Source organism: Balaenoptera physalus, assembly GCF_965194825.1.
Source record: "Balaenoptera physalus genome assembly, chromosome: 13".
Lineage (NCBI taxonomy): Eukaryota > Metazoa > Chordata > Mammalia > Artiodactyla > Balaenopteridae > Balaenoptera > Balaenoptera physalus.
The window spans coordinates 75,283,981-75,297,162 of NC_138892.1; the positions used below are offsets into that span (position 1 = coordinate 75,283,981).

The window sequence follows — 13,182 nt, forward strand, 5'->3', positions numbered from 1 at the left end:
TCTCATAGATCAAAGATGAGAAAAAGTGGTTACCAACAAAAGTAGTATATTCAAATGGCTTTAAGCAAGAATATGTTTAAATCTATATGTTCATAATAGTACCAAAAAATCATTTGTTAACTTTGAGATTGCTAAGGAAATCGTTGTTTAGAAGCTGACAAACAAAAGGAAAAATTCAGTTATCATGCCTTTCTTATACAAACTGTACCTCAGAGTAACCAAACATTTAATGAGGGAATGAGCCACTAATCTAACTACCAATTTCTAAGAAATACAGGGGATAAAAGATTACGTTAATAAGCAAAGCAGAGATGTACTCAGCAAAATAATGACTGTAATAAACTCTGCAAGACAAACAACACAGTTCTTCAAAACACAATAACACCTCTCCAGAAAAAAAAAATCACAAGGAAAAATATGGAAGGGAAAACTTGAGAATAAAACAGACCTAAGAGGTTTATCAAATAATTAAAATATATGCCTGTTTTGTTGCCTGATCCACTAAAGAAACTAAAGAAAACACTAAAAGACAATGGTTAAATGTAAAATAACTGTATATAAAATAATACAAGATATTTGTTACTTTTTAAATGGTATAACAAAACTGAAGTTATGTTTTAAACTTCACTCCGAGGGAATACCTTTACCATGTAGTTAATAATGTAATCTTTAGCTACATTTATACTGCTATTATGTCCATTTGCTAAATTTTAAATATTTTAACAATCACTTTTTACATTTCCACAAGCTCATTTTCCTGAAATTCCATTAATGTGTTATGGATATAATAGTTTTAAATTTTCTTTCAGTACATTATTTTTAGCTTAATTTGTTTTAATGTAGTATTCTGCTCATTCTTCCCCACCCCCGAGATGTTATTTGTATTGTTGACTGAATTCAGTGATTTCACTATGTTGATTTTCCCGAAATTTTTACAACTCTTTTTTTTAATATCTTCATAGTTTTAAATAAGTGTGATTTCTAAGGTGAAATCTGACATACAGGTGAGAATTACCTAGATAAGACAAGGACTATAGCAGAAAGAGTGATTAAATGAGAAAAACTCAGGACTAGTATGAAAATGTACATTGTTTAGTATGGCTGAAATAAAATTGTTAAAGGGGTGTGATTATGATACAGTAGGACAGAGAGTTGAAAAAATAAATGCTTTATATGTAATGCTAAGACATTTTGGACTGTATTCTACAATCAATGGGGAGTAATAACTGTGGCTTACAAAAATTACTTTGAGTAAGTGGTTTTCAAGAAAATGTAATGCATTCCTTTAAGAGAATGAGATTTAAAGATATAGGCTTGGTTTGATAGCTGGCTTCACAACTTACAAACTTCACACAGTAAGGCAAGTTATATTATCAAGCCTTGCTAAATTTCAGTGCCTTTCAGAAATTGCAGCTAATAATACCCATCTCATGTGTTGTGTAAGAATTAAGTTAATCTTACATTGCACTTACTCAATAATGTAGTAAATGCTCAAGGAATTATGAATTAAGTTAATCTTACATTGCACTTACTCAATAATGTAGTAAATGCTCAAGGAATTATGATTTTTATCATGCTGGTAAATCTTCCTTTATACATCTTGAGTTGGAATTGCTATAGGTTATTACAGTAAGTCCCCTGCTTTCGAATCTTCAAGTTGTGAACTTTCAAAGATGGGAACATGCGTTCGTATACTCAATTATGTAAGTTAGTTCATGTGTCTGGCATACATTGTCATGTGTGTGCATCCTCTACAAGTGGTTGTGCTTTTGTGTACTTTACTGTAGAGTACTGTATAGAGTACATTAGTACAGTATCTTTATTTCAAGCCTAAGATGTCCGGAACAGGTGTAAAAGCAGTGGTGATGTAGCTGGTACTGCTGAGAAGTGCCAAGCAATAACAATGGAAACAAAAATGAAAATAATTGAAAGAGTGGAGCGAGGTGAAAAGACAGTAGACGTTGCTCATTCTTATAACATACATCGTTCAACCATCAGCACGATTCTAAAGAATAAGGACAAGATCGTGGAACATGTGAAGTCTGCTGTGCAAATAAGGTTGACAATAATATCGAAGAAGTGTGGAAAAGTGATGGAGGAAATGGAGAAACTTCTCAGTGTGTGGATGCAGGATCAGCATCAGCATCGAGTCCCCCTCAGCATAATGCTGATTCCAGAGAAAGTTAAAAGGCTTTATGAAGACTTGAAGAAGAAACGTGGTGAAGAATCAGAGGGTACATATTTTAATGCCAGCCATGGCTGGTTTCATTGGTTCAAGGTAGAGCCAACCTTCACAATGTAATAGTAAGTGGCGAGGCAGCAAGTGCAGATATGGTAGCTGCCCAGAAATTTCCTGAAACGCTTCGAGAAATTATTGATGAAGACACGTATTTACCCAACAAGGTTTTTTAATGTGGATGAGACAGGACTGTACTGGAAGAGGATGCCAGACCGAAGTTACATCAGTAAGGAGGAAACGTTGATGCCAGGCTATAAAGCAGCAAAGGATGGGCTAAGTCTGTTGTTTGGTGGCAATGCATCTGCCCATATGAAGCTGAAGCTTCTCTTAGTTTTTCATTCAGAGAACCCAAGAGCCCTTAAAAACATAGCCAAGAGCTCTCTTCCTTTGTGTGGAACAGTAACCCCAAAGCCTGGGTTACACAGGCCATTTTCTAGGACTGGTTTTTCCACTACTCTATCCCGGAGGTAAAGAAATATTGCTCCAAGAAGGACATCGCATTCTACATTCTTTTGCTGCTTGGCAATGTTCCAGGTCACCCTCCATTCATGGACGACTTTCATCTCAATGCCACCGAATACTAAGTCACTCATCCAACCTATGAGCCAGGGAGTTATAGCAACTTTCAAGAAATATTATTTACATCACACTTTTCGTCAGGCAGTAAAGGTGAGTGATGAGTCAGGAACAGCCTTGCAACAATTTTGGAAGGACTATAACATCTCTAATGCCATAAAATCATTGACTTTTCTTGGCATGAGGTTACGGCCATCACCATGAATGGGGTTTGGAAGAATTTTTGCTTGCAGTTTGTTCACAATTTTCATGGATTTGAGAAGGTGGATGAAGAAAGAGTACAAAGCGGTCTTCAGCAACTTAGTGACCCTCAGCTAGAAGCTGGAGCTAGATCTGCAAGGACAACTTCATTGAACTCCTTGCTGTGCAACACGAGGAGCTTACTAATGAAGACCTAATGGAATTGGAGGCACAGAGAAAGGATGAAGAGAGACAAGAGGAAAAAGAAGTATCTGAAGAACCGAAGAGATTCATGATGAGGAAATTGCAAGGGGATTTTCTTTATTTGAGGAGGCACTGTTAGTTTTTGAGGCACAGGACCTGAACGTAGAATGGTACACGAAGGTTGCAGCAGCTGTTGAGAATGCAATCCAGTGTTACCATCTCATCCTGATGAGAAAAAGAGAACTACTACCCAGACATCACTGGATCATTTTTTTCAAAAGGGTAGATAGAATTGAATCCAGCAAGGAATCAGAACCTGTGCCATCAACGTCAGGCGTGAGTGAAATTGCAGCTTGCCCTTCGTCTCCTATTGCTGACGATCCTTCATCTCTACCATCTCCCACCTTCGCTCCCTCCTTCAGTCAGTAACTCTTGCCTGTTCACTCAACGCCAGTCCCTGTATGCCCGCTGTTGTACTGTACTACTATACTTTTCAAGGTACTGAACTGTAAGATTAAAAATGTTTTCTTTATTTTTTGTGTTTGTTTGTTTTTTATGTATTATTTGTGTGAAAAGTATTATATACCTTTTACAGTACAGTACTATATAGCCGATTGTGTTTGTTGGGTACCTAGGCTAACTTTGTTGGACTTACGAGCAAATTGGGCTTATGAACGCACTCTTGGAACAGAACTCGTTCGTATGTAGGGGACTTACTATGTTAAAAATCAAGCAACTGACATTTTAATTTGGGCAGAGATTCTTAGTGCAAGCAAAGTATTCTATGTTTCCTTGCCTCTCTTGCAGTAAATTTGGGGCCATGTAATTAGTTCTAGCTACTGAAATCTGAGATGTGATATATGTCCATAACATAAAGAACTTATAGGTTGTATGTTTCATATGGCATGGCTAAAATATAGAGGTGAGATATGATTTGCACAGGTATGTGATATGAGGGAGAAATAAATCTTTGTTTTGTTAAGTCACTGAGATTTGAAGGCTTATTGTTACTGCAACCTATTTTACATCTTACATAATAATTATCATGCATTCTTTCTTCTAGTTATTTGAATAATGTCTTACTAATAGTAAAATATGACCAAATTATAAATGGTAGAATGGGGAACCTAGGAAAATTTTCTAAAGTAGTGGAATATAGCCAAAATGTTTTTAAGAGAGAGCTTGTGGCTTGGCTGTGGGTAAAGAGGGAAATTTGGGGAACACCAAGGTGAACAAAGCTTAGAACATAGTAAACATGTTGAAAGGGAAGATTCCAAGGCACCAGCACAGACCTTCTGATTCAGAATTTGTGGAAGTGACAACTTGAATCTTTCACATTTCACATTTCACAAGTGATCCAGATGATACTTCATCCATACTGTAAACTTTGATAGCCCCTAATCTGGAAGAAGGCTTTTAGACATAATTCAAATAACTAGAAGAAAGAATGCATGATAATTATTATGTAACATGTAAAAATATAGTGTTAGAAGAGCTGAGAGTACATTTATAAGATGTGTTTGTGTCTAGTTCTATATTAGACACTGGGGAAGATATGGAGGGAGTTGCATTTGAGATGGGAGATAAAACGATGATAGGATTTTGATAGATGGACATAGGCAATTCAGGTGAAGGAAATAAACCAAAGTAGAGTAGAAATAGATATTGAACTTGCACTGAAGGTAATCTAATAGCTAATATTTGTAAATTGCCTACAAGTTTTAGGCAGAAGTTTCCTAAATATAAGTTTCCAGCTTTGATCTTTTCCTCAAGATCCTGTTACAAAGACAAATGTTAGGGTTTTTGGTTTCATGTAGATACTCCCATACTTGAACTTATCTATAATACCTTAGAAATACTTTTTGAAATTGGTAATTTCATGATTAAAGAAGTAATACTTTTTCTGCTAATATTATAGGCTGATTTTTGTCATAAATTTATAATGCTGTAATGGCAAGACAAATTTATTACTTGTTTAGATTTTTTCCCATAAATGGATGGATTACTAATTCTTCTTGCTATGACAATTGTTCGATTTTCCTAGCCCTTCCACCAAATAATAGTTTTGGGGACTCTCCTTAGATTCTGAGTCATGAAAGATCTCCAAGATGTGTTAATTAATGACTTCCAATGGAAACAAAGAGAGAGGTTGTGGAGGAGTAATTGATATTTACATCCTGTGGTACTTGAGTTCATTTATACCATTGAAACCTAGAAAAACGCAATGCTTTAAAGACCAACTTCTTGTATTCTTAAATGTTCTGTGTCTACTTATTCTGGAGAATTGTAGTTGCTTATGGGCTCTGGGGGGAAAAGACCTTTGTGTCTTAAGGTAGGTGAGGACTCAGTATTTTGAGTCTATTATTTTTTATGATACCTCATCATCAACAGCTACCACCATGGCACTTACACAATACTTCTCTAACTCCTGTTTAGTGCGTTGTGATAGAAACACATGTTCATGTTTTGACTTAAAAATTAATTTTGGCTCAATTTCCTCCTTATTTGTTAAATTCCTTGAATCAAGTGCATGGGGTCCTCTAGAGCAAGTGTCATAACATGAAATATAATAGGAAATATATTTTTCTAAAGACATATTCTCCATGCAAACCCTCTGTGTTAACATTTCCTGCTTTTCAGCTAGAGAAAATGTCCTGTGTTATTTCCTACAATTACTTGGTAGAAACTGTGTAAAAGGGCACAGTGAATAAAACTTTTCAAGTCACCATATTGCAAGAAAAGCAAGTCTTGGAACAAGGCTCTTTCTATCTAATTTTAAGCATAGTTACACAGTGATACTTAATACCAAAAATCAAAGTAGGAAGTAAGGAAGACGTGAAGAGAGTGGTCCCTGGCTTCAGTATTTATGGGTCACTTGGGTACCATTTCAGAACACTTGTCTTGTGATATTAGCTTTTTCTGCCAAGTGGCCCATAGGGTTACGTTTTCTGGTCTAAATTCCTGACTTAGAACAATGAGTAATTTAGAAACTGAGGAGAAAGGGTGTCTACTGACTTCTAGTTTAATTTTAGAAATGTTCTTAATTGTAGTCAGCTTAATTTTTTCTAAGTAAGGGTGTGTGTGTAAAATAATGGGGGAAATGGAACAGTTCATTACTGTTGACATTGCACAACTAACAGACTCAGTCTGCTAATGTGTTTCTTCCTTAATTTATTTATTCATTCATTAAGCACTTTTTAGTATTTATTTCTGAGCTAAGATTACTATCAAAGGTGCTGAGAGGAAATAGAGAAGTGAATAAGACATGGTCCCTGGCCTCCAGAAATTAATACAGTCTAGTGAGAGTTTAATATTGCCCTTGCATATACGGGGGGAGTTTTAATTGTTGATCATTTAAATTTGGCATTTGCAACTGACTAAATATACAAGAGCATGATTGGAGGAGGTTTGTTAAGAAGGTATCATTCTAAACTGCTAGTCAACACAGTAATTGTTCTGTTGAATTAGGAGCTGTGTCTACCAGCAGGATGGTTGATTATTATCTTGCTTTTTGAGGCTATTCAGTCAATCAATATTCATAAGATACATACTTGTGGTGCAATGAGCTGATTTTCATGGGATTTCATGGGTTTACCATACACTTTAACACTGAGAAGCTGTTTGTCTTATAAAACTGAGAAAACTCAGTTACGGCTGGGAGTCAAATTCTTATGAGGTTGTAGTGCTCTCTTATAGGATGGCTTTAATGCTCTGAATTCATTGAATGATGCATTTGCTTTCATATTCATGGTATTTGCTTCTTATGTATACAACACTGCATTCTTGTTCACAGGTTTGAATATATCCAGGGAAATTCTTTCATGGAGATACTATAACAGTTCCATTGAACTGAGATTTCTGCCTGGCAATTTTAGGCTCATATTGCCATTTAATGAGAGGTAAAAATACTCAACTGGCTTGTATAATTTAGGCTCTCAAAAGGAAACAGATTTGCTAGTACACAAAGGAGACAGAAAGGAGTATTAGATAGATGCCAGAAGGTCTCTGATACATCCATGTTCATTAAATGGAATAAAAAGCAATACCATAGAGGAAGGACTTCCAGGGTGTGGTTAAGGTAAAAAACTTAGGCAAAGAACCCAGGCCAGATTAGGTATTAGCTGAATGATAGGGAATCAATAAATGGATGGTTAATGAGATATGGAGGTCATAAATACCAACTATAGCCTTATAACCAGTTGTAGATACCAAGAAGGGTATACTCATATTGTTCTTCTTGCAGGATTACATGTACACACACACACACTACAAACTAATTACCATTTTTCTTTCTTTTTCTCTCTCTCTCTGTATCTCTCATATTATTATATGTTAGTCTGTACTTTAAAGATTATTGAGACAGAATTATGTTGGAATAAGAAAAGGCATGGGCATCCTCTAGAGATCTTGAAACAGGATGTGATAACTAATAAGTCTTTGTGGTGGTAATGAGTGTGTATTTGATGTGCAAGGCATAGTTGTTTTGTATTATCTGTAATTATACATATAGGTGTATGTGTCCAAATATATATTTAGAAGTTTTAGTAGGAGAAGAACCTCATTGAATATTTTTTGACTGCTCAGTGCTATTATTCCTTTCTATATTTGTATTATTCTCATTTTGTGAGTTTTGGTGGGAGACATAGCTCATTTCTGAATAATGAATACTCATTTTCCCAGCCTCCCTTTCATCTAGAAAATGAGGTCTTTCTCTTGACCCAGTTTCTCCAAGAAAAAGACAAATATTCTCTCCTTGCTAGTGGTGGCAATGGTGTAAGTGGTATAGGTGGTGGTAGCAATGGTGAAGATGTAGCAATAGAGGTGGAAGAACTGCTGATAATGTTAGCAAAGGTGGCAAGTTTGACTATGGTGTTGCATGTAGGTCAATTTTCCAGGAACAATAATCGAGTAGTACCAGGGGCGGTATTGATTAGCCTGCCTTAGTAATAGCAACACTACAAGGGCAACATCTAATATTTATTGGTAGAAGTGGTTTATGGACATTGTTTCTAACTTCATTGCCTTTGAGACTGGTTCTCTTGTGTTCTTAGTGATTCTGGAAATTACTCAATATCCAACAAGTTAATTAATTTCCTGCTGGAATCAACCAAAGGTGGATTTGGTTGCTTCGAATTAAATAATGTGACATAAGATCTGTCAATTTAAAGCCTTCTCTGAGAGAGAAAGTTATGTGAGGCCAGGGAGAGGTTATGTCAATTGTTCTGACAGCAAGGATTTCTTCATTTTTTCCTGATTGCATTCTTCCTTTGAGTATGAGCTTTGAAATTTCCCTCCCATATCTAGATTAAACCTACAAGGAACATATCTCCAATAACATTAAGAAAATTATCATTTAGGGGTACTCAAAGTTACTTCCTTAAAATGCTATTGGCTTTTTTTCTACCTTAAATATAAATTTTCTTGTATGCTATTTTTTGGGATTTCCTGTTGGAGGTCTTCTCAATTTTTTGTTTTTTATTTTTTGTCCTGTGTGGTTTATAAAAACTTACTTTTAATCAAGATTTTGGCTCACTGTGAGAGAGCAAAAAACAAGAAAACTATTTAAACAAAACTGGAAAATAAAACATTTAATTAAATGTTGTGTGCTTGGAAATTTAGAGATAGCTAAATTTAACACCAATTTAGAAAGGTTAAACTACTGTGTATTTGTTACAGGAGACATCAGTAAGAATTACCCAAAGTTGGAAAATGCTAAATACTTCATGTTTCTTGAAATTTACTTGGTTCTAAAATAAAATCACTTAGTGAAAGTTAATAAAAAGTAATATTTTAAAGAAATACTAGAAGTGTGGAAGAGAAAGTGTCCAAGTTATTTATGTTGATATAAGGATTTACAGTAATTTAAAGAAAATATATCTATTGCTATATCAATTATTTTTTAGTTTATGTTCTCTTTGTCCTAGAGAATTTAATAATAAAAGTATACCTCTCCTTAGAAAAATCACTGCCCAAAACAATATTTTGTACATAATTTTATTGGGTTCACTGGCCCTTTGAAGTCCATCCTTTCTTAGGGTTCTTGGCTATCAAATTTCTGCTCTATTCTAAATAACCTACACAAAGAAATTCAGTCAATTTTTCTGCAATTAATTTGTCAATTTACATGATCACATTAGAGATTTAACTGTTTCTTTAGAATTTAAAATTAACTTGATCCAATTAGCTTAATCTTATCATATGGAATCGTTTTACTATAGAGTTTAGGGAAACATAAAAGAAGAATAAGTATTAATTATTTTTAAAAAGAATCTTATTTCTATTTGACTTAAGTAGATTTTAAGTAGAAGAAAGGGGAAAATAGCTTTAGGAAAACAAAAGTAATTTAAAAAGCTGGATCAGATCAGTCACAGCTGTTCACAATAACAGGAAGAAAAGACATTGGCAGATAATGTGGTTACTGATTATTTGTGCTCAATAGCAGGTAGGCATGTGCCACCTGCTGATCAGACAGTTTGAGCTGGGAATATTCCCATTATGCAACAAGCATGAGTCAGAGCCTGAAAAGTGGGGATATATCTTGACAAAGCAAAACCTCTTGGGAGTGGCCAGTTCTCGTTTGTTCATTTGTTGGTTTTACTGCCTTTTTTTCTGTTCTAAAAGGAGGTATTATATTGCATCATAAACCTCAAATCAGACTTTCAATACCTGTTGATTTAATTTATAAAGCAATAACATGTTACATATTTGAACTGAAATCTACATTCTGCACAGACGTAACCTCTAGCTTTGATGTTGTTGTTTTTCCTATTTACTGAATCTCCCTTTCCACCAAGGCAGATATATTAAAGAATTTTCAACTGAGTTATAGAACTAATCCTTGGGAGAAGACTCATTTATTTATCCTTATGGTCCAAGGTGGGATACAGACTAAGTGTTCTATCAAGGGCTCTTATGACAATGTTCAAAGAGTTATGGACAACCCCTTGAAATGATAAACCCCTTCATAAAAGAAGTCTTCATAAATTCTAAACTGTTATCATATAATCCATGTCACCTGACAACATGGCAATTAAATTATTAATCAATACTAAAAAGGTTAAATAACCAACTGATTATAGATGAATTGAAAATGAAGTTTATAAAATATTTATATAATTTATAAAAGTACTATATACCCAAACTTGTGGGATGCAGCTAAAGCAGTGCTAAAGGGAAATTTATAGTTTTAAATAATTTATTATAATACAAAAAAAGATAAATAATAAACTAAGCATTAAAGTCAGAAAAATGTAAACAGTAAAGGCAAAAGAATATGACAAAGCACAATAAAAATGAGCATGGAAATTAACAGAATAGGAAACAGATAACATGACACACAAAACATGCAGCATCAGCAGAGCTAAATGATTATGAGCAACAGTAAATGCTATGGGAGTTCAGAGGAGGAACAGATTAACTATAGGGGAAGGGAATATAATGTGCTACAGTGAGAAGAATCCAAACTTTGGAGTTATTTGATTGATGCCATCTGCTACTTACTCTAGATATATGATCTAGGTAAGTTACTGAGCCTCTCTAAGTCTCAACTTTCTTACCTGAAAAAAGGAATAAGTAATACTTATTTTAAATAATACCTACTTCACAAGGTTTTGGTGAAGATTAAATGATGTTAATTATTAACATTATTTAGCGTACTTCAACTTTGGCTTTCATCGCCTAAGGAGTGTTTTGATATAGTAAATATCACTCAAGACTCTGAACTGCTTAATGTGTACATTCTAAGATGCCATTCAGGGACTTCCCTGGTGGCACAGTGGTTAAGAATCCTCCCGCCAATGCAGGGGACATGGGTTCGAGCCCTGGTCAGGGAAGATCCCACATGCTGCTGAGCAACAAAGCCACTGCACCACAACTACTGAGCCTGCGCTCTAGAGCCTGCAATCCACAACCACTGAGCCCACGTGCCACAACTACTGAAGTCCACGTGCCTAGAGCCTGTGCTCTAGGCAACAAGAGAAGCCACTGCAGTGAGGAGCCTGTGCACCGCAATGAAATGTAGCCCCAACTCGCTGCAACTAGAGAAAGCCCACGTGCAGCAACAAAGACCCAACGCAGACAAAAATAAATAAATAAATAAATTTATAAAAAAAAAAAATAAAATGCCATTCAGTAGCCTATAATACACATGTACGAAGGGAAACACACCTTTATGATTAAAATTCCAGATTTTGAAAACTCTCTGGATTAAAATATATTGCTTCCTAGTTTTTTTCCACAACAAAAAATGACCTCTCATTTGTAATTCATTCAATATATTTACCATAAATAATTGTGTGCCAAGTCCTGGGCTTAGCAGTCAGATGCTTTGGGTCACTTTCAGCTGACTGATAGACAGGCACAGTCTCTTGAAAATTGGCTTCATTATTTTTTTTGTCATCCATTTTGTTTTGGGTGAAGACATGTCTCATTCTTGCAATTATTGAAGGACAGGATACAGTTCAGTTTGAAAGAATAGGAAGAAGGCTCATTTGAACTTCTAAATGCTTAAAAACAAAATTTTCCCCCACTGGTTTGACTATGTGCATTGGAAAACATACAACTGTTTGCTTCCTTAAATGAATCTATCTATGTGGGATTTTACATGGTTGTTAACCATCTGGAAATTAAGCATTTACTTGCAGATGCTGGAGTCATGGAAACACCACTTGAGTGAAAAAAAAAAGCAGGTTTTGAAAAGGAATTCACAATGGAGAAGTATCTAACATTCCCACTATTGTGATTACCTAATATCTTACTATTTGGGGCTATAGCTATTATAAAAACAAAGTGGCAGTATGAAGTCCTTTGAAGAGAAAAAGAAAATCGTGTCCTTCTAACCTGTAATTCTTTAAATGTTAGTACTTTTCTCAAGATGGAAAATATACAAGAATTGTTAAAAATTTTATAAACCCAATGTAGTTGTCAATCTTAGTAATTAGAACAATTAACTGCCCAGCTAATATAATGAATTGTACTAGAAATGCTTCTCAAAACAAGTACACCAACACTACCACTACTGCCACCATAAACAGAAAACTAAGATTTAATGGAAAGTGTTTTTAATGGCCCCTGTTAAAGGTAAGCTATTTTAAATATACATGGAATCAATTACTATACAAATTAAATGTTAATTTTTGTTTTATGTCTATTGACATTGTTGAGATAAGCATGAGTTTACTTATACTAATTTTAAAATGTCCTAATAGAGATACATAAGTCTTTGCAATCCTATACATACAAGATAGAATAAGTAGGAATAATCGAGTCTCCTACGGAGAGCTACTACTACACCCCAAATAACAGAGTTTCATATGGGCTTTTTAAATTCCTGTGGCATAGAGTGACACTAATAAATTATGAACAAGAAACAGAAGGAGGCAGAAAGAAAGGAATTGCTAGAAGCGAAGTTAGTGAACACACACCTCCAAGCAACTTGATTTTGTGGTCAGTGGAGTTGGAAAGGATGCCAGCCAAGAGTGGAAAACGTATAATAGTTGGTACAATCAAATTGCTTGAATATTTCCCCAAAGATCTAAGAAACATTTATTAAATATTTAAATAAAGAATTAAAAGTTTCAGCTAAATATGTATATCATAAGAAAGATTTGGGGCTAAAAGCTGTCTTCCTTTAATTGAGTGACAAGGTCCAATAATAGTCATTATATCTAAGTTTTGTAGGATGTAATTTTCTGGTACCATGAAATCTTCCTCCACTTTACTGAGTTTTTAAGAGGCCTAAATCTTCTTGTTGTCTCTCTGTTAATGATGATGTCATTTATCCTCTTGGGTCTGCTACTATTTTATTTAGCTAGAGGCTATTTACATCAAAAGATTTGCTTAACTAGGTGAAAGTGCACAGGAAAAGTATTGCAAATATTTTTTAAAGCAATGTTAATCAAAGTTCTGCTAATCTTCAGCCCTTTGCATTTTAGTAGTGGTATGCAATATAACAAGAAGTAAAATAATTTTAAAGGGAATAAAAT

At 34.7% G+C, this 13,182-nt stretch overlaps 1 protein-coding gene across 1 annotated transcript; it reads left to right on the forward strand.

Annotated features, from left to right (window-relative positions):
• Nucleotides 1-1,903: 1,903 nt before the first annotated feature.
• LOC309640507 (putative CENPB DNA-binding domain-containing protein 1) lies at nucleotides 1,904-2,302 on the forward strand (the record flags this gene model as incomplete). The annotated part of the gene is made up of 1 exon (XM_082419256.1): nucleotides 1,904-2,302. The coding sequence occupies one exon, from the start codon at nucleotides 1,904-1,906 to the stop codon at nucleotides 2,300-2,302; it is 399 nt and encodes a 132-aa protein (XP_082275382.1).
• Between the last annotated feature and the right edge of the window lie 10,880 nt (nucleotides 2,303-13,182).